Source organism: Canis lupus, chromosome 8 (genome assembly GCF_011100685.1).
Source record: "Canis lupus familiaris isolate Mischka breed German Shepherd chromosome 8, alternate assembly UU_Cfam_GSD_1.0, whole genome shotgun sequence".
NCBI classification, from domain to species: domain Eukaryota; kingdom Metazoa; phylum Chordata; class Mammalia; order Carnivora; family Canidae; genus Canis; species Canis lupus.
The window spans coordinates 10,349,289-10,371,128 of record NC_049229.1 but is presented as its reverse complement, the minus strand read 5'-3'; the positions used below and the strand labels follow the sequence as shown (position 1 = coordinate 10,371,128).

The 21,840-nt window shown below is 39.4% G+C and overlaps 2 protein-coding genes across 7 annotated transcripts in view; one reads left to right on the top strand and one right to left on the bottom strand.

Annotated features, from left to right (window-relative positions):
* STRN3 (striatin 3) overlaps positions 1-1,831 on the top strand; it is a 120,632-nt gene extending 118,801 nt beyond the window's left edge. For 5 of the 6 annotated variants that reach the window (XM_038544400.1, XM_038544401.1, XM_038544402.1 and 2 more), the window contains one exon: positions 81-1,831. In XM_038544400.1, coding sequence (XP_038400328.1) covers positions 81-250 — 170 coding nt within the window. In that variant the 3' untranslated portion in view covers positions 251-1,831. The remainder of the gene's footprint in view (positions 1-80) is intronic. The other variant, XR_005363099.1, reaches the window with a different exon arrangement.
* On the bottom strand, positions 1,373-19,150 carry COCH (cochlin). The gene is made up of 12 exons (XM_038544405.1): positions 19,053-19,150; positions 18,662-18,715; positions 18,526-18,576; positions 16,509-16,665; positions 15,393-15,526; positions 14,619-14,681; positions 13,508-13,552; positions 13,262-13,409; positions 9,695-9,798; positions 8,763-8,989; positions 8,067-8,583; positions 1,373-5,209 (listed from the first exon to the last, which is right to left on the bottom strand). The coding sequence occupies exons 2-12, from the start codon at positions 18,693-18,695 to the stop codon at positions 5,034-5,036; spliced, it is 1,656 nt and encodes a 551-aa protein (XP_038400333.1). The 5' UTR covers positions 18,696-18,715; positions 19,053-19,150; the 3' UTR covers positions 1,373-5,033.
* Between the last annotated feature and the right edge of the window lie 2,690 nt (positions 19,151-21,840).

The window sequence follows — 21,840 nt, the reverse complement described above, 5'->3', positions numbered from 1 at the left end:
GTCTGAACTTCTGTACTGCCACAAGCTTTATTAAAAGAATTGTTCCTCAATAATATACTTTATTTGTTCTTTTATTACAGGCCATGACTGTTCTATTAGATTGTGGAATTTGGACAGCAAGACATGTGTGCAAGAAATAACAGCACATAGGAAGAAATTAGATGAATCGATTTATGATGTAGCTTTCCATCCATCAAAAGCATATATTGCCAGTGCAGGGGCTGATGCCCTTGCCAAAGTATTTGTGTGAACCAACAAAAACTCACATCTTAACAACAGATTTGCTTGAACAGAAAGAGGGTCTGCATCACTGCCATCAGAAAGGTTACTGATATGACACTACGTGTGATCTGCCTGGTGAAGGCTATTCGAGGCAGGCATAAATTGATGGAAATCACATCTTAATGTCAGGCTCATTAATTTAATTGTAATTACTGTATCTCGTGGGACAAATAAAAAAGGACTCCATTAATTGTGGCCTGTACTGGATATGAACTGAGCGTATGTCTGTTTTTTAGGTATCTTTAAGCCAATGTGGAGTCTGATCTTACACAAAAGACTTTTATTTTGGACTCTGTGTGCTGCCTTAGGGTTAGGAATGTGGTGCTCTTGTTGGGGGGGAAGTGAGCTCCAAGAGTAGCTTTTTTTCATCTCTTAGTGATTTTCTGTTTATCAGTTGAATGCCACAGATTCCCTTTTAAACTTATTTTGCTTTAAAAAAAAAAGAAAATTTAACTTAAAATATTTTAGCATTAGTTGCACAAAATGTTTGGATAAAATTCTAGTTTTTATAAGTCTTTTTATATATTTAGCCTGTCACAACAGTGCTCAAGATTGTATTGAAGTTTTTCTGCATTATACAACCCTAAAACACAGAGATCTCACTGACCCGCTGCCGTGTAACCACACTTTTTCCTTCTTTTGCCTAATACAGCTCAGCTAAGTCCTTCCATAAAGATGCTAAATCACCTTCATCATCACATAATTGTCTTCATATAAACCAAGGACTATTAAGTGTATTAAAATGAAACAGTGGGGTTTAGTACTCCAAATGAACTCTTTAAAAAGAAAAAAAACGAACTAATCTTGGCATCCTATCACTATGTGATATTTTGTACATCTTACTGTATTTACAAGTTTATTTATCAAGGATTATCCATCTTGCTAATAGCCTATTATTTATTTCACTTTTTGTTGGTCTTTATATCCTTTTATTAATGTGCTAAAGAAACCTGTATATCTATTTTGGGACTCTTTGAATAGTCTAAAATAGACTAAAAATGGAATATTTTATAGTTTAAGTTACAAATCAAGGTGATTTCCCCCAGATGCATAACTTGGTTTACCATGATTCCAAACAAAAACTATCTTGTTTAAAAATATTTGGAGTAAAATTTTATTTGCATTACAAATAGGATACAAAAATAGTTGAATCAGGATACAGAAATTTGCTGTGTTTGGACTAGTTATCCCTGTTTTATTTTTTCAGATGTGCTTAATTTTATGGTGTAACTAAAGATTTTGTTTGTGTAATGCATGATTAAGACAATAAAGTATTTTTTCTAGTCTTCCAAAAACTTTTCTGATCAGTTTGCGAGTTTTGATGAGTTTTGTAAGGTTTTTGTTTTACAAACTATGAATCAGCAAATTTTTAAGATTGTACCACATAGCAAACGTACAGCTGTTGAAAAATAATGTATATAAAATGCATATAATAAATATTAAATTGTGTACCTGTATGTTACTGTTGGCTACATTATTTTGTGTTGAATAATAAAGTGCAATACTTTGCTCTCCATCATTAAACTAGGAAATGGAGATGATTTTTCAATGAGTCCTTCATTTTTATGCTGTTTTGTTAAACTTTGTATTGCTTGTTGAGACTCTTAATAAGATTAGAACAGTCAACACTAGTAAGAATGACTTTCTAAGTATTTCATCCCATTTGGGAATTTTAAAAAATCTTCTATTAAAATCAAATAATTCACAGTAACCAAAAAAAAAAAAAAAGAAAAGAAAAGAAAAAGCGGAGATCCAGTTTTAAATTGTTTCCTTAAACATTCTATTACTTTATTAAATCTGGATTTCAGTTAATAGTGTTGTCATTCCTATCTAGCCATACCTGTTTCCACAAAAAAGCAAAGCAGAGAATAAACTGGATTACTCATTAATTAAAAGCTGTCTATATAAATGATATTAGGTATTAGTATCTTGAAACTTTTTCCTTCAACAAGGTAATATCCTTTTTCTTTGAAGAATATTTCAAATGGAATTAGAAGTTAACATTAAAAAATTTACATGACAGAATTCTGTTTGCCTACTGCAAAAAATAATTACATTGTGTATACATTGAGAAATTGTGTCTTCTACCATAAAAATCCTAGTGTCAATTTTAGTCATTGCTGGTGAAACACTAAAATTTTTCAGAAGTTTCCTTAAAGTAGATTTTTTTGTTTTCTGAAACTTCAACTTAATGAACAAAATAAGAGGCATATTTTCTTCTTGGTTTTGGAAATAACAGTTTTTTCCAAAGCTAATGTGGTTTCTGGCAGCTATTCAAAACCAGTGCATTACTGTTTAACTGAAATGTGATTATCATCATTGCAGTACATACACGTTCACCTCTTGGGATGTATTAAAACTGAAATGAATAAAAATTAGTATATATGTTTATTTTTCTCTTTGGTTGTATTTTTCTCTGTTAAGCATTTGGAAGAGACTACAGGATGCAAAAACCAAGTCTCATTTTGCATGCTCCCATTTGTGACTTAATGAGGAATTATGTAGATTCATTTAATTATGAAATGGTGGTTTGTAAAGTTTAAGAATATTTTTATATACAAACTTTAATATGACTTTATCAATATTTAATCATTCTTTTTCATACTTTATTTTCATGTACTCTTCTCACATATCAATTTAAGTTGATACCACTAACGAGGAGCATCTTATTTAACACATTAAGTGTTATAAATAGCCTAGCATATTTGAAATTTAGGCATGCCTGCTAAAGTTGGATTGTAATACAAATACATCTTTTTAAAAATCCTCTTTTATTCATTTTTGGTAATACTTTATCTTATTTACTTACACAAAATAATTGATGGTAACTTAATAAAGTGGTCGTTTCTGCTCCTAGTGCTCTTTAAGTCAATCAGAGTGGTAGTCTCCCTGGTTCCTCAGATGCCTCAGGACTTTGTCCTTTATGAAATTACCTCCTTTAAAAATGCTTTTGATGTTTGGAGGCTGGGTTTTCATTTAAGCTTAGTTTTTCATTAATTAAAATTTCCTTAATCTTGAACTAATTTTTCAGGGAGTGGCATTCTCAGCTAAGAATTTGTGATCTGTTTATTGAGGGAAAACGTTAAGCCCATTTTTGCTTAATGAAAATTCTTCTTGTGACATGAATCATTCTTATTTGGGCCCCAGTTTATTGTCTTCCCATACCCCATTTTGTCAAATTTTTATGTTGTGTTAAAGACCATTTCGGCCTTTCCAATATATGGCCCTTCCATTTGTTTTACACAGCCTGTAAAATTGTTTGTTAGACTCAAAAGATTTAATGGAGGGCAGCCCAGGTGGTTCAGTGGTTTAGTACTGCCTTCAGCCCAGGGCGGGATCCTGGAGACCAGGGATCAAGTCCCACATTGGACTCCTTTCATGGAGCCTGCTTCTCCCTCTCCCTGTGTCTCTACCTCTCTCTCTCTGGTCTCTCATTAATAAATAAAATCTTTAAAAAAAAGTTTAGTGGAGTACACGTGTTAATTCTAAATCAGTTAACACCTTTTTAAGATCAACTTGTAAATTGTTTCAGATAGGATCAGTGTATATGTGAAGGGAGACAGTGTGCACAGGTGGATGTGGGAGAGGAAAGGTCCTCTCTGTAGAGAAGATAAGCCAGATGGGATAACAATACCTCTTCTCTCTATCTGAAGGGAAAGCTCTTGGTGAGGTAACAATAGTTAGTTATATTAAGGGAGTTCCCTTTTCAAGAACTAACAAGCATATTTAATCATGTTAAATAATATTAAAGAACATTTTTGTTGAACTAACCAAAAGCATCTCATGCTGTTTAACTTAGTCATGGCTGTGTAGAATGCCTAGAACAGTAGACATTCAATAAGTAACTGAATAAATTTAAGAAAAAATTCAGAATTGGTCTTTCTGCATTAAATAGTGAATACAGGATTTTTCACATGTCCCAGCAATAGATACTTGGAATAATAAAAGTAAAGCAGCTTAGAATAATAGTCACTAACAGTTTTATTGCTTAAATAAGTCAGACTATAATATTTTTTCCTGCAGTTCTACCTTTAATGTTTTTCCTCAGAGCCAAATGTTTACAAGTAGTAAGTAAAATTTTACCAACTTAGCTTTCTTTTCAGCACATGGATGACTTTTAGAGTATAAGCCAAATATATCTATACACATATAAAATTAAGGTTATAAATAGAAAAATACCAAGCATTCCTGTTATCTTGTTCAGTGTGATATATCAGTTATGCTATTATGAAAATACACTACAAAGGAAATGATACTTAATTCCCTTCCATTTCATAATTATAACTTTTTTAATATATTAAGTAACAATGTTTTAAGACATCTATTGGGGCAAAATATTTAACATTTAAACTGAATTAAAGAACTATTTAATTTTCCCTATTTAATACAGAATGATTAGAGAAGGAATGTTGCTTTTGTTCTGAGCATCATAGTCTTATTGAACTATGGATTTTGCATCTCTACATTTAATTTGCATTTTAGAATTATTAAGATTTAGATGCATGATATCTCCTCTTTCCTGAGTTTCTAAGGGTCATGATTATGAAGCCTTGGCAGAGTGTTTAACAATTCTAAATTGTCAGAAGGTTGTAGCTTTAAATGAATGCTTATTTGCTTAAAATAGCTGTTGGCATTTTTAATATAAGAGTTTTGCATCTGATCCTAGTATGCTATATAGTATTTTGGTATTATGAGAAAATGACATTTTCTATCTTCTTGCACTTTTTCTTTCAGTTGCCAAATTGTCACCATTATTGCTGGGATTCCAAGAAATCTCTACAAATGCCTCTGATGACATCGGAAACAATTGGTTCTAATCCTGTGAATTCCCTTGTGAAGAAAGCATGTGACTCCTTTGGTTTAGAGGCCATATCTTTCAGGTCATCCAAAGGTGCCCAAGCCACACCAACAGAGAAGATGGTGATACCTACAATGAAAATATTTTTAAGTGAAGTAAAATCAAGTTCCAGCTTCTATATAAAATCAGGTGTAAATATTTTTCATGAATTAGTTCATAATGGTAGAGGAAACTCTGTAATGTCCAAAAAACAATCTCCACCAAGTGGTTAGGTAGGCTTTAACAGTCATTGAGATGAGAATGGCTAAACAGTTGGGTCAAAAACAAGCTTTGCCATATATAAATATAATTTACCATATTAACAGATGAATCACATGATCACTGGCAAGTTTTTGATACCCTGAAAAACATCTTTAAAAAAAAAACTACATGGGCAGCCCGGGTGGCTCAGTGGCTTAGCGCCACCTGCAGCCCAGGGTGTGATCCTGGAGACCCAGGATCGAGTCCCACGTCAGGCTTCCTGCATGGAGCCTGCTTCTCCCTCTGCTGTGTCTCTGCCTCTCTCTCTCTCTCTCTCTCTCTCTCTATGTGTGTGTGTGTCTCATAAATAAATAAATAAAATTTTTAAAAAACTACAATAGGGGCACCTGGGTGACTCAGTAGTTGGGTGTCTGCCTTTGGCTCAGGTCATGATCCCAGGGTCCTGGGATAGAGTCCTGCATTGGGTTCCCCAGAGGGAGCCTGCTTCTCCCTCTGCCTATGTCTGCCTCTCTCTCTGTGTCTCATAAATAAACTACAATAACATTCTTAGTGAAATGGTGAAAACTTCCTGAGAATGGGCTACCTGTCCTCCAGTTAATCATTTTACTGGAGTTATAGACAATGTAACTGCATGAAAGAATGGCACAAAATTTGGGATACATAAATGGAAGTTTTCTAAGGCTATTGCATTGTCAGGGATGGCAACTAGGCTTCTGTGAATAATGAGAACCTTCTTCCATTTGGATGTGTAGGTTATATTGGCAAATTTGCCAGTAGTCAGTCAGTGTCTAACCCCTAATCCCAAAGCAAAAATCTAGTGATAAAAGCAGTCAAAGAGAAAGGTGAAGCTGGAATAATTTATCCTAGTTATACACTGAGGCATAATATCTGCGTTCCCATGTGCTATATAGAAAGAAGGCTTTTACTCGACTATGTTTTGGTTAGGGTGATAACTAAGCATTGGTTTGTCATCCCAAGTGTGGTAGTTTTTTAGCAGATTCTTCATGTACTCTGCCATCTTTTCTTTTGGGTGAAATTCCCTATAGAGTGTTTCTCTTCTATTTAAGACTTCATCCCCCTTCTAGTGGTATTCAGTGCTCAGAGTTGTGAATATTTAAGATATAAATCAGGTTTAGTTTATATAAAAGCTCCTTGAAACAATTTCTGGTTTATCACCCAGTCAATACTCCTCTCCCCTAACAGAAATAAAGTTCTCCCCAGTTTTCCTTACTTGTAGATTGAATTCAAGCTCAGAATCATTAGCTCAGACCCAATATATAATTATGGCTTAAAAAAAAAAATTAGGGCCTAGCTCTGTAAGCCTATCTTGTATTCTGGCTTTTGTTAACTTTGACCTCATGATCACTAAAGGATAATTTTCATGAAAATGGTGTGCCCCAACCCTCTGAAGTTCAACTAATTGCATAGGGAAGATATATTTGAGTTAATCTAGTTCATTTAATTCAGCATAAATCTAAGCCTGCTAACCAAAAATTAGTTCAGTAAGCAATTATATTTTTAAAAATTTACAAGAGCGAGTGACACAGTGTATGCACAAATGGGGAGAAGGGCAGAGGGAGAAAAACCCTCAAGCAGACTCCCCGTGGAACGCGCAGCCCCTTGTGGGGCTTGATCCTATAACTGAGATCATGACCTGAGCCGAAAACAAGAGTTGCTGACTTAACCGACTGAGCTTCCCAGGTGCTCCTGTAAGCTACATTTTTAAGAATGATAGCAAACAGGTCTTTGATCTGGATTAGCTGCTGATGTATAAAATAACCCAGATGTATACAAATAAGCCAATGTATAGCTTAAATGGCATGTATCAGTTCTCTACCCGCTAAATGACAGTATTCCACCTATATAAAAGTACATAAGTGAAAAAAAAAGTATGTAAGTGCATTAAAACGTGCTAATAAGTATCAAAGGAAAAAGGTGAAGTCATTGGGAACTAAATAGGGAAAAGAACGTATGTAGGAGTATAGAAAAACGCAAGGCTGTTAATTCCCCTCTCCCAAGTTAGCGTTTTGCTTTTTAGGTATTATTGGACTGCAATCACTCGGTTTCATCCCTGGAAAGGGAATGCTAGCTTTTTGTTGCCCTATTTGATCTCAGCAACACATTATGCTAATATTTTCAGGAAAAAGTGGGCTTTGCCAAAAGTAATATTAAGGTTGGGGTAAGGGAGAAAGAAGACCTCTTTATACCCTTTTACAACAGCAGAGTGTGTTTTTATTATCTCAAGAAGAAAAAGTTAAAAGGAAATTTAGATGGAATAGAATTAAAGTCTACTGGTGACCTTATCATCTAAGAAAATTCATGCCAGACTCAAAACTACTAAAAAAAAGGATTAATTATCAAATAGATTCATGGTAAATTATGATAAACTGTGATTTTGGGGGGACATATTCCAAGTTTGAGTCAAACATAAGCACTTGTAACATGTTTCCTTGACATATGACATGATTCTCATGGCAATTCTCCCAATAATACATACTGCCTGGGTTTGAATACTCACCACTTGCTAGCTATGTGGTTTTGAGGAAATTTGTTTCTTTGTCCATATAATGAGATTCATAGGGCTGGTTTGACAAGTCAGCTAATACTGGGTAAAGCTCTTTGAACAATACCATAATGTGTTTGTTCAATAAAATAAATGTCTAAGTTTATATTTACAAAACTTACAGAACCCCTCCGTTCCCTACCCAAAGGACAAGAACCTTACCTGCATCATGTGCAGCAGCAGCAGGACCTCGAACATCATCATAGGACTGTCCATCTGTGACAATTACCAGGAAGTTCTTGTTGGGGCTATCCCTCACGGGACCAAACACATTTCTAACCGTGAAGGAGATGGCATCACCTGTAGCTGTTCCACCACTCATGTAGCGAATGTTTCTGATAACAGCTAGGACATTCTCTTTGGTGCTATAATCAGTGAAACTGAATTCTGTGCGCTGATCATAGGTGAACTGTACAGCAGCTATCTTGGCACCAATGTCTGAGATTTCAAAAGTCTTGGCTATGTTGGAAACAAATTCAAGCATGAGGTGAAAATTACTGTCTCCAACACTGCTAGAGCCATCAATTAGAAAGGCAATGTTCACTGAGTTGTAACAGGTCTTGCTGCACATCATTTGCTCATGACTGCAGAGTTTCTGTACCAGAGGCTTTACATATTTTGTGGTGCCAAACCAATTAGGCATGTGGTAAGAGAAGAAGCCATTATTCCGACAGACAGCCTATGGGTGAGACATAAAATTATTTCTTCTTAAAAATTATAGAATGTTTTTATAGTTTTTTTTTTTAATGTTTCTATCTTGACTGTTCAAAGTTAATCCAGGTAAGGGCCAGTCAGCACTATGCCTTGAGGCCCAAAACTAAATCACTACTGTAACATAAGACACCTTCACCTCCTTACCTTGTCAATAAACGCAACATCCTGAACCATCCCCAGCTCCTCAGGGATAGGCTTGGCCACAGAAACTATAAATACATTGACACCAAATTCTCTGGCCACAATGCCTGCTTCCTCAATGTCATCAGAAGGCCAGCCATCAATAAATACCACCACCACTTTGGGGATCCCTCTTCTTACTCCAGTGTTGGCTGTGAAGAATTTCTGGGCAGTATGCTTCAAGGCTTTTCCTAGGTTTGAAAAAGAAGTAAGCTGGAACAGCACCACTGTTCAAATGATATCTCTATTTCCCCGTACCAACTTGAAGCCACCAAAAGTTTAAGAATTTAACTTACATAGAACTTAGTTCTCTAATAGATGGGAAAGTTTATCCATGAGGCTTTTTTTTTTTTTTTTTTTTGGCTTCACAACCCACATTACTTCCCCCATCACCTCCCAGAAGCCTTATGTTTCCTTACCGTACATCAATCATCAGTCAGAAACACAACTGACTCCCACTACTGTACTTTTGCTATCTATCCCCTTAATGACTGACTAGTACCACTAAAGACTCAGAACAAGAAATGTCCCTTCAGAGGGTCTATAGTGCTACTCTAGCTCTTTCTGCATTTATTAAATCAGTCTGTTGATCTTTGCTTCTTTTTAACATGCTGAACAGGGCCTTCTCTAAAGCGGCTATCTGTCCTACCCAATATAAGGATAATAAAGCACAATTCTTTTTTTGTGTTTTAAACAGCACTATTAATGAGCACTTTGGTATATTTTCCATTATAAATTGAGTATCTTAGATGATCAAGTACAAACCTAGTCAAGATTTCAGTGTCAGGAGGAAGAGTTTCACATCTGCTTATATAAAATAGCCTAATGCTGTTCTGCATGTCTGATCACTCATAACCCTCTCCTCTATTACATCCCAGATGCCAAAGTCTACTTACCTGTATTGGAATTACCCCCTCTGAAACCCACTTCCTTTATGGCAAACAAAACATCTTTGGGTGATGTAAAGTTTTTCAAGTAAAATTCTATTTTGGGATGTTCACTAAGTGGAAAAATGAAAAAATGTTACCTAGGGAGAACTGGAAAGCTAAAACAAGCAACATTATATACCTTAGAAAAAAATCTATAAATCAGACAATGCCTAAGTTTCTTAATTCTGTAGTATACAGTCAATTAAGGTATTGCCTCCTCATTTGAATTTTAAGGCCTCTTGCAGAAATGTACCAAAAACCATTGCTACCTTGAGGGTTTATTTTATTCTGGGTAATATGCTAAATACATATTACATATATCATTTCATTATAACTTCACAAGGCAGAAACTATTATCCTTACTACATAAATGACGAAACTGAGGCTCAGAACATTTAGGTAACTTGTCCAACAAAACATAGCTGCACTTCATATTCAGGTTTGTCTGGTTCCAGAGTCCATGCCTAAACTATATGGTGCCCCTGAAAACAGGCCTGGCCCAGAGCACCACTTCATGGAAATCTGCAGAGTTGGGCAGCAGAGAGTTGGAAGGAGGCTGGGTGTGAGGCTAGGTCTGTTCCAGTGCGAGACTCTGGAAGTACTCAACAGTGTCGGTCTATAAAATAATCAGGTTTCTGGTCAGAAGAGAGGCAATGTCAAGGACACTGGGATTAACATTTTAAAATTGAGAAGGTACAAGAAAATAAAACTGTGAAGTATTACAATATTTCTGTTATAATGATACTGACATCAATCCTAATGTATATTATAAGATCTGGGAGTTTATTTATTTTAGATTTTATTTAGTCATCAGAGACACACAGAGAGAGGCACAGAGAGAAGCAGGCTCCCTGGGAGGAGCCTGATGTGGGACTCGATTCCAGGACCCCAGGATCACAACCGGAGCCAAAGGCAGATGCTCAACCACTGAGCCACCCAGGTGCCCCAGGGATTTTCCATTTTAATAGTAAAAGGATTTCAGCTCATTTTTATCACTGTTCTTTAGAGACCATGCTGAGTAAAAACAGTTAAAGCACCATTTGTTGTGTTTAGTTTTTAGATAAGTCAGTATTTCATTAAGTGCAACATTTTAAGATCTCAGTATTATCAGTTGCCACGAAGTCAAGAATTTTGAGGGACAAGTATAGCACTGGTTGTATTTCTGTATATCTGGTGGAATGCTAGGTCACAAAATCAGATATTATGGGTTGATAACCTTTTCATTTTATTTTATTTTTATTTTTTTAAAGATTTTATTTATTTATTCATAGAAACACAGAGAATGAGAGGCAGAGATACAGGCAGAGGGAGAAGCAGGCCCCATGCAGAGAGCCCGATGTGGGACTTGATCAAGGGTCTCCAGGATCACACCGTGGGCTGCAAGTGGTGCTAAACCGCTGCGCCACTGAGGCTGCCCAACCTTTTCATTTTAATGGTCACTTTTCAACTATCTAAATTGTGGATGAGATTTAGTCTTGTTTTTGCATCCTTAATGATATGTTCTGTTTTTCTGCCTAAATATAAACTCTTGATATAGTTTATTTTGGTGTTTTTCCTAAAATATGAAAACTATAAGCCAAGAAGTTTATAGAGAAGCTTGTCTTTGAGACTACAAGATAGTGTAGCTTTCGTTTTGAAAAAGAATTGGATACAAAGTGCAAGGAAAAAAAAATTAAGAAGAAAGGTACTGAGGGGAATTTGCCCCCTGGGATGTTAAAATGACACTAAAGCTACAATTATCAAAGCATTGTAGAAAATATGTAAAATTGGCTTATAGATCAAGGAAACTGACTTGCCTAAACTTGTATATAAAATTGATAAATCAATGGAATAAGAAGCTCATTTGTTTTAAAGGTGTGGGAAAATGGTTAAATTATGTAGAAAACAAAGTTAAATTCTCATACCAAAAAAATCTATCTAAATTAAGAACCAGTTGTAAAAAATAAGAACAAATGAAATAGACATTAATATTTGTTATACTGGTGCTACACTCACACACTGCTGATAGCAGTTTAAACTGGATCAGCTTTCTAGAAAGCAATTTAACTTTGTATCAGAAGTCTTAAAAATGTCAGAACCTTTTGATACAAATCTCACTTTTAGGAATCTAGTCTAATGAACTAATCAAAGATGGCACAAAGATGACATAAGGATGTTAATCACAATGTAATATGTAATGGTTAAAAAAAACAATGGTTAAGCAAATAATCACGCAAAGGAACATTATAAAACTTTTTTTTAAGAGTGTGTGCATGAGCGGGGGTGAGTAGTTGGGTAGGGGAGGTGGGGCAGGGAGAGAGAGAATCTTAAGTAGGCTCCACACCCAGCACGGGGCCCACATGGGGCTGGATCTCACGACTCTGAGATCATGCATGACCTGAGCTGAAATCAAGAGTCAGTTGCTTAACTGACTGAGACACCCAGGCACCCCAAACATCATTTTTTGAAAAGTAGTTGTCATCTGGTAAAATGCTCAAAATACTAAGGGATGAAAAAATAGGACATGAGATATTTTTTTAGTTGGAGCTTTTGAAAAAGCAACACACATATGTAGAAGGGTAGGGGACAGGCAAAATGGGTGAGGAAGAGTGGGAGTTGCAGGCTTCCAGCTGTGAAATAAAATATACAGCATAAAGAATGTAGTCATTTGCATGTAATAGCATCCTATGGAGACAAATGGTAGCTACACTTACAGTAAGCATAGAGTAACATATAGAAATGTTGAATCACTATGCTGTACACCTGAATTTAATGTAACATTGTGTGTCAACTATACTTCAATTATACACACAGGTACAAAAGATTAATCAGTGGCTTAAGAGCTGCCTTCAGCTCAAGTCATGATCCCAGGGTCTTGGAATTGAGCCCCATGTCAGTCTCCCTGCTTAGTGGGGAGTCTGCTTCTCCCTCTCCCTACAACCTTCCCTCCAGTCATTCTCTCTCTCTCTCTCTCTCTCAAATAAATGAATAAAATATTTTTTAAAATAAAGGGGGTTATAAAACATTTTATAGTGATTATCTCTGAGGGGCATATTTGGGAAATTGGTTTTCTTTCTTGTGCTCTACATGTTTTTCAAGCTTTCTAGAGTGAGCATATTATAATCCTAAAAGCCATCAACATTATTTTTAAATGAATAAAATTTAAGAGGTTGAGCTTCAGATCTCCAAGGAACTATGGGAAATGTTTAAAAGAATGACAGAATAGGGAGGAGGAATAGACCTATTAGTTTTTTTGGCAAAGAGGAATTGGGAATTGAGCAGAATGTATGTACAGAGGTAATTAGTATGAGCAACAAAACCTTTTAGTCTACCTTCTGGTCTTCAAATAGCATATAATTCTCAATCTTTTTATTCCAGAAAGGAAGCACTTAGACTTACCTAGTCTGCTTAGGCAATCTTAAATCCTTTATTTATAGTATGGGAACTCAGACTGTCCACAACTCAGTATGTGTATATTGAACTAAAACGCATGTATCCACTAAAAGGATTGATCATTTATCATCAAGTTTCCACCCACTTTAATAAGATTGGTACCTGGCTTGAACAAGGCCCACATGTGGTCCTTCTGTTCCAATTCCCAACATTAGAGCCACTTTGCCAACAAAATTCTTCTGTAGATTAAATCGGCGCTGCCCAATATTGAAACTTCCATCAATCAGAAATGCAATGTCTGCTTTACAGTCTGTAAATACCCAAACAAGTCTTTCTGTTAGCAGTTACAAGAGGAGGGAGGAAAGGGGAGAGAATGTTATTTTCCTCAATGGATATATGGACTCTTACCTTTATTGCCAGTTTTCTTCTCAGGTGTTTTCTTCAGTCGTTTACCTGAAACAAAGGAAGCCCTTGGCATTAGTAAAAGGAAGACAGTTTCATAGCAAGAAGTCCACATGGGGAAAAGCTAATGACAAAGGAGTATCATTCTTTAAAATACTTGTTTTTAAAAAATTTATTTCCTAAAAACATTTTTTTTCTCACAATTTTCTGGATGGGGAAGCAATGTCCCAGCAAAGAAACAAGTCAGAACTGTTGTAGGCCTATATATTTGATATGCCACTAATCCAGGACTTGATATCTCAAACCCACAGTTGAGGCAGGACTGGAAACTAGAGTTAGATTCTAATGTTCCTAATTTATTTGACTTTAAAACTGCCACAATCTTAGGAAAGGAGATCCCTGGCTATATGTTAAAATGGACACACACTAATTACTTTTTTTCATATGGCAACTAGGAGGTTCCAGTTTTACTTTGTTCAGTTTCTAGGCATGGGATTTATTTAATCAGACAGAAATAGCACTTCAAGAGAATGTCTGGGAGCAGAGTTTGTAACTGAAAATAGAAAAAGGAAAGGAATTTGAAATATAAAATGTTTCTCTATGTAATACACTAGGAAACTTAAGATATTTGTTTTGTCAGCTTTAAAATTTTTTTTAAAGATTTTATTTGAGGGCACCTGGGTGGTTCAGTCACTTAAACCTCTGACTTTGGCTCAGGTCGTGATCTGGAGATCCTCAGATCAAGCCGCATGTTGGGCTCTCTGCTCAGCAGGGAGTCTGCTTTCCTTCTCTCTCTCTCTCTCTCTCAAATAAATAAATAAAATCTTATTTGAGAAAGCGAAAGAGAGAGTGAGAGAGAGAGAGAGCATGAGCAGGGGAGGGGCAGAGGGAGAGGAAGAAGCAGGCTTCCTGCTGAGTGCAAACTCAACGGGGGTGGGGGGGTGGGGGAACCTTGAGATCGTGACCTGAGCTGAGGTTCATGCTTAGCTGACTGAGCCACCCAGGCACCCCTGTTTTGTGTATAACATCAGTTTCCTTTTGAAGGCTATCAATAAATTTATTTTTAATTTCCAAATGCTGTGCCAGGTGACCAGGAAATAACTTCCATATTTCATACCTGTTGGTGGACGTGCTGTGGACACGGCTTGTCCTGTGGCTTCCTGGGTACCACTTTTTCCTTCTGTTAAAATAAAGAAAAGACTATTTTTTTTCCTCTTCTTTCTTTACCATCAAAGCATAATGAATCTAATTTAGGGGTCTCTAGGATGATAAATGTAATCGATGATAAATAGAATTGAGTGATGGCAATTGCATGAGTACTTGCTTCATGCTAGTTTCAAAGAACCAAAATGGGTTCTTATGTATTAAATCAGATCTTAAAAGGATCACCAAAAATGAATGCACATTCATTTTCATTCACCAGTTTTTTGATTCAGTGTTACGTGGTAAAAGTCAGGGAATTCTGATTACAGACAATGCAAGTTTGTTTGTTTGTTTTTCTTTTTTTCTTTTTTAAAGTAGGCTCCACACCCAGCATGGAGCCCAACATGGGGCTTGAACTCAGGATCCTGAGACCAGGACTGGAGCTGAAATTAAGAGTCAGATGCTTAACTGACTGAGCCACCCAGGCACCCCAGACAACACAAGTTTCTCCTGCAATCTTCTAACAGCAAGATTATTCTTCCCTCATTCAGCCAAGTTTAGCTTAAATGAGTCTTTGCCTGTCCAGTCCCCTGACTGTAACCTTTAGTTGATTCCTTTGAGTCTTGATTGCAGGCTTTTCCATCAGAGTCTAAGAGGTTGGATTAAGAAAAGCATAAAACTTTTTTTTTTGGGGGGGGGTGGTGAGGCAATATTTACACAAAAGTAAGAATAATATAATTGTACCTACTTGTCACTGTGAAAGAAGCAGACCATCTGGAAAGTGTCTGAGACTGAATGCCATTGGCAACTACTGAGGAATAGTTTTCTCGACCTGGTAGGCTGTATATTCGCACAGGTCCCCCTGAGTTGCTGATTACTCCCCTGCAACACAGAAAAACAACTGATATTGTACCCACACTTTTTCAGGAGTACCTGACTTATAGAACCATGTTCTGATTAATCAAGAAAATAGTTCATCAGGGAAGATATATAAGGATGCTGCCAGCCTTTTTAAAAACTTGCTTGCACAGGTACAAAACCTGCCTGGGAAAAATGGTTTTGTGCTGTCAAACTTCTTAAATGTTGATAGGAACATACCTGTAGGATCCTGTTCCCTACAGCTCAGAGATTCAGAGTTAATAGCACCAAATAATTTTCTTAGTTTTCTAAGGTACTTTTATGTCCTTGGACTTCATTTTAAAGAAAAGTCTTGGGCACCTGGGTGACTCAGTGGTTGAGTGTCTGCCTTTGGCTCAGGTCCTGATCCCGGGGTCCTAGGATCAAGTCCCACATCAGGCTCCTCACCGGGAGGCTGCATCTTCCTCTGCCTGTATCTCTGCCTCTCTGTGTGTGTCTCTCATGAATAAATCTTTGGAAAAAAAAAAAAAAGTCTTGCAAGATAGCAGAGTGGGTGATGAATATGGGCTCTGGAAGCACACCTGGGCTTTCAGTTCCAGCTCTGGCACTCGCTAAAAGTGGCAAGATAGTTGGCAACACTCCTGAGTTCAATTTCCTCAACTATAAAATTGAATAAAATTGTACCTACTCTGTACAATTGTAGGGTTGTCATGGAAGTTAAAACAATGTCCAGCACACAGTAAAAACACTAATATATTGCATGATTAGGAATTTCTAAAATCACATGGATCTAGCTATCAAGAAGTCATAAAATTTGCCTTTAGTCAGAAAGCTTCCTTGGTATAGCCGGTGCTTCAAGGATACCCACAAAAACCTTAAAAATGTATCTATGTTCTATGGTCAATATTGGAATCAAAAGAAAGAAGCTGAGGATGTCCATTTGGCTAAAAAGGGAAAGGATATCATCACACTTGGATTTCTTCCTCTTTGGCATGTTTCAGCTTACCTGTGGACAGCTGCACCACATATGCTTGATACAGACGCATACACTATGTTCCCAAACACAGAGAATTCCTCAAGAGAGCAGCCTCCTGGGCAAAGGACATCTGCTTTCTCTTTCCTGATGTCCAGTCCTCGGGTAAAGCATGTGATAGCAATGGGAACTGAAGAGAAAGGAAGGCATGTAATGACATTCTTAGGATTTTGAGGGGAGTAAAGTGGGGTGGGAACTGGGGGTTTATCTCCCTACTAATTTCTACACTTCCTCTTAAGAATATTAAGGTATGTATGGTTCCACACCATTCCAAATTTTAGCTACCCAAAAACCAGTTGTCCAATTTAATCTAGTCCTCAACCACTACAAAGCCTGTTGGAAGAATTTTCTCAGTTCTTAACAGTTTGGGAATACATAATTAGAAATAGAACTAGAAAATGATATTAGTCATTCACCATTTATTAATTCATTCTAGAAATACAAAATCTCAATTGCAATAATGAGCAATTGATAATAATAATGTCTCATGGACCTTCACCAGACCTACCTCAGAGCACCACAGCATGCACAACAGTCAATAAGAGAAAAGCATAGAAGTTCAAAGTATCATGGTGTTTCTCTCCTCAAACCACCAGAGACACTAAATGTGTAACAATGAAAGACTGCCTTTATATTCTAAGATGTAAATCACTCAACGTATATGGTGTACAGTTTTTGTAAGATTTTAATTTTACAATCATTTCTCAATAGAGTTATGGTCAAATACAAATTATGGTATCTATTACTTTTTAAATGGTTTTCACTTGTATATCTTTTGTACCTGTAACTATCTTAGATATTTGGCTAATTTTAAGTGGTTTTGTTAAAGTATTAATGATGCCAGCTGTCAGCACAGTAAGAACTAATAAATGGATTTGGAAAAAACAACAAGAAAACAAAACAAAAAAACTGGACACAGTTGCCTAAGGTAAAGATATTAAATCTGAGCTGAGCCTGTGAGGAACATTTTCCATTTTTTTTTTCTTTTTTAAGTAGGCTCCACACTGGGCATGCAGCCCAAAGCAGGGTTTGAACTCACCATCCTGAGATCAAGATCTGAGCTGAGGGACACCTGGGTGGCTCAGTAGTTGAACATCTGCCTCCCTTTGTCTATGTCTCTGCCTCTCTCTGTGTGTCTCTCATGAATAAAATAAAATTAAAAAAAAAAAAAAAAGACCTGAGCTGAGATCAAGAGTTGGACATTTAACTGACTGAACCACACAGGTGCCCCAATGAAAGACATTTTCATAGACACGCACGAAACTTTCAAGGTCCCATCCTTTCCTTTTGGAGGGCCATTTATACCAGTTTTCCTCTAAATGCAGGGCCTTAAAATTATATCTTAATTTAAGGAAGCCAGTAAAAAGATGTTTCACTTTACAAAATGTCATGTAAACAAACAAACAAACAAACAAAAATGTCATGTCGCTCAATCACCCCTTTTACAGGTGCATAAATTAAAACCATGGGGTTAATTCGCCCCAGGTCGCACAGCCCAACTCCAGCAGGACAGGAAACAAGGAAGTTAGTCTCTTGGAAGTGAAGCATTTTTATCCGAATTGAACCTGCTTATTTCTGCTCCAAATCTGTCAGTCCGAAGTGGGTTCTGGGGGGCTTCTCCCTGACACCGCGGTCGGTGGGACCCAAGGATACTCCCCTGCCTTGATCTTGATGCCGATGCTCGGCTTGCCAGGTGCCTCCCGCGATGTGACCGTGGATTCGGGGACGCTTCCTGCTCCGCGTCTTGGGAAGAACGTCCCCCTCGGATACCGGGGCCCCCTCGCGTGGGAGACGTGGCTAAGCTGGAGCAGACGCGCTGAGGGTGCGGAGGGGTGTGCGCCGGGCAGCGGCTCCCAGCGGGGCGCCCTCCGGAGCGGGCCCCGCCGCCAAGTCCCGGGGCTCGGCGTGGGCGCGCTCCCGCCCGCCGCCCCCAGCCCCGCCCGCGCTCGGCCCCGGTCCTGCTGGCCCGACACGGGAGCCCGCGACTCACCGGCTCCGTCGCTGCCCGCAGGCTCCGGCAGCAGCAGCAGCAGACAGACACCTGCGAAAGAGGACAGCGCGAGGCTGGCTGCAGCCCCCACCCCGCTCGGTGCGGCGGGGGCGGGTCGGGAGGGGCGCGTACCCACCGAGGCCGAGGACCGGGATCCAGGCTGCCGACATGGTCGAGGGGCTGCGAGGGCCTGCGAGACACGGAGCATGCGAGGGAGGCTCGCGGGAACCGAGGGCCCCCTCGTCCCCGCCTCCCTGCGCTCGCCCTCCCCCTCGGGGCCCGGACCCCCGGAAACCCAGGGGCGGCGGAGGGGAGAGGTGGCCTCGGAGGCCGCTGCCCCGGAGAGGGCGCCTATCCGAAGGCGACGCTCCGGCTGCAGGTCGAGCCAAACGCGGCATCGGTGTGCAGCCGCGGCCCGGGACAGGGGAGCGGATCACGGCCGAGAGCCGCTGCGACGAGAGCAGAGCCTCGCACAGGCAGGCGTCCGGCACCCGCTCGCCCCCCGCGGGACGCCCAGGGGCGCGCACCTGAGTCGGCTCCGCCCGGCTGCGCCCGAGTGCGGAGAGCGCGGACCCCGCCGCCGCTATAAAGGCGGCGCCGAGCGCACGAGCTCCGCGCGGGGAGGGGGCGGGGCGGCGAGGAGGGGGCGGGTCCACGCGGCCTCGGGAGCGAAGTTCCCAACTTCGAGCTCCCGTGGGAGCGCAGTTCCTGCTCCTGCGGTAAAAGCACCCTGGGGTTGGCAGACGCGCGCCCCGTGTCCTTAGAGACGCTGTCAACTGATCCGCCGTTCTTTCGGCCTTAGGGACCCAGCCTTCCGACTTGGTGTCGGCTGGAATCGGCGATCCCCCGCGGGGCTCCGTTTCCTGTAGCGGGTGCGGCTCGCCGCGCTGGCCCCGTCCGCCCCCGGCCCGAGGGCTCCTGCCGCGCCTCTCCGGGTTCCCAGGCCTGTGGGCTGTGGTGACTGCGCGGAGCCTCAGATTGGTCCTGCGGCCTCGCTCGTCCTGGTGACCTTCAACAGGTGGAAATGGGAGAAAGCGGAGTTCACAGGGACTGTGACAGACAAGTGACCTCCGGGGCAGCCTAGGAACCACCTCCAGACCCAGGGGAGGCGGCAAGATACCGTTTTGGTTTGTTTTTTCAAACAGCTTTATTTAGTCCAAAGAGTAGCGTTTTACTTTGGTCCAAAGAATAACCAATAATGTATATACCGTAAAATCCACCCCTTTTCAATCTAAAATGCATGTTTTCCCGCGAGTTTACAGAGTTGTGCAACCATTTCCACAATCCAGTTTTAGAACATTTCTATTTCTCCTAAAAGGATCCCTTCTCATCATTAACAGTCAATTCCCTTTCGCCACCCTCAGCCCTAAGCAACACTGATTTGCTTCCTGTCTACACATTTGCCTTTATGGACATTTTCTGTATTTTTAAATGATTTTTATTTATTTCTTTGAGAGAGAACAAGCAAGGGGAAGGCTAGAGGGAGCCTGATGTGGGGCTCAAACCCCGAGCCTTGGGATCATGACCTGAGTGGAAGGCAGCTGCTTAACCAACTGAGCCACCCAGGTGCCCCGTGGGCATTTTATATAAATGGAATAATATGGCTTCTTTTACTGAGCATAATGTTTTTGAGGTCTATCCATGTTGTAGCATGTGTGTGTTCTTCCTTTTTATTGCTTAGTAGTATTCTCACACATTTTGTTTTAGGAAAGAAACACCACCACCACCTGGAAACCAAATATTGTAGTGGTTTTACAACTATTTTCTCCATCTGGAATGAGTCAGTATTTGCACCAGGCAACTGCGGAGTGCTGATTTCATTCCCTTTACTATTTGAATGTCTTCTGGAGGGAAAGAGACTAATTTTTTAAAAAGATTTTATTTATTCATGAGAGACACAGAGGGGGGGGGGGGGCGGCACAGAGACACAGGCAGAGGGAGAAGCAGGCTCCATGCAGGGAGCCCAATGTGGGACTCAATCCTGGGACTCCAGGATCACACCCTGGGCCAAAGGCAGATGCTCAACCACTGAGCCACCCAGAGATCCCAGAAAGGGACTAATTAAATCACATTTGTAGGCTGGGAGGTTTGGTTTTTTTTTTTTTTTTAATTCTTATTTTGATGGCTGCTTTAAAGATTTAATCTCTTCCATGGTAGAGAGTTGCCCTTTTCTTAGAAACCCAGTAATCTATCCACCTCCTTTGCTATTTTTCTTGGGAGAAATTTCAAGCCTTCAGGATTATTAAAATTATCTTTTTCATTATTGTTTATTGAGTGTCCTCAATCAGCTTTGGATGATCTCCTCCCAATTAAGCTGGGCAAATTGTCATGATGCTACATAATGAGGGAGAGTTCACATCCTGGAAAAAAGCTACCACTCCTCAGCTCAGCAGGCAGATGCCCAAATGGCCAGAGGGGCACATGCTATTCAGAACTCCTCCAGGGCACAACCCTCCCGTGATGTAATTTCACTGAACCATTTGGCAGACTCAAAACTATGCAGCTATTTCCATGTTTGGCCCTGAGTCTATTAAAAAATAAAGGAAATACCTCATTGAGTTTCATAGTTGTTTACCCAAAGATATGATTTTAATCATTTTGTTTTGAAACATTTAAGAGAGGTTATTCTTCGCTTATTTTCTGGTGTGAAAGGCCAACCAGAGAGGGTGAAGGAGTGAGGATGAGATTTCTCATTCTCACTTATTTTGTACCGCATGCTCACGCTAAGTGTAAGGAGGGGAAAATATCTGAGCTTAAGAGGTAGTTTTCTCGGTGTTGGGAATATCTGGAGAGGGAAAGCCAAAGAAATCTGGGTATGTGTGACTTAAAAAGTCTAATTATTAGAAATTACAGTTTTATATTCGGTTGGGTGACATTTCCAGTTATTGTACTCCTGAGATGCCTGGTTAGTTTGCCCTGCTTCAGTTAAGGCTATTTGATACTCAATATTTAGACTAACTTTCTGCAGAGCAGTGGATTCCTAACTGCGCTGCACAATGGAATCGCCTGGGGGGCTTTAAAAAGTAATGAAGCCTGAGTCCCACCCGGAGATACTATGTAATTGGTCTGGGATGGGACCAGGGTATTAGAACTTTTTTAAGCTCCGTGGTGATTCTAATGCGCTGCCCAGTGTACATAATACTTAGCTACATGTTAGAGTTAAGCTAATAATTTTAGTTTCTCATTCTTTTTTTTTAACTTTTTTATGTTCTTTTTTTTTATGTTCTTTTTTTTCTAAGATTTTATTTATTTATTCATGAAAGAGAGAGAGAGAGAGAGAGAGAGAGGCAGAGACAGAGGCAGAGGGAAAAGCAG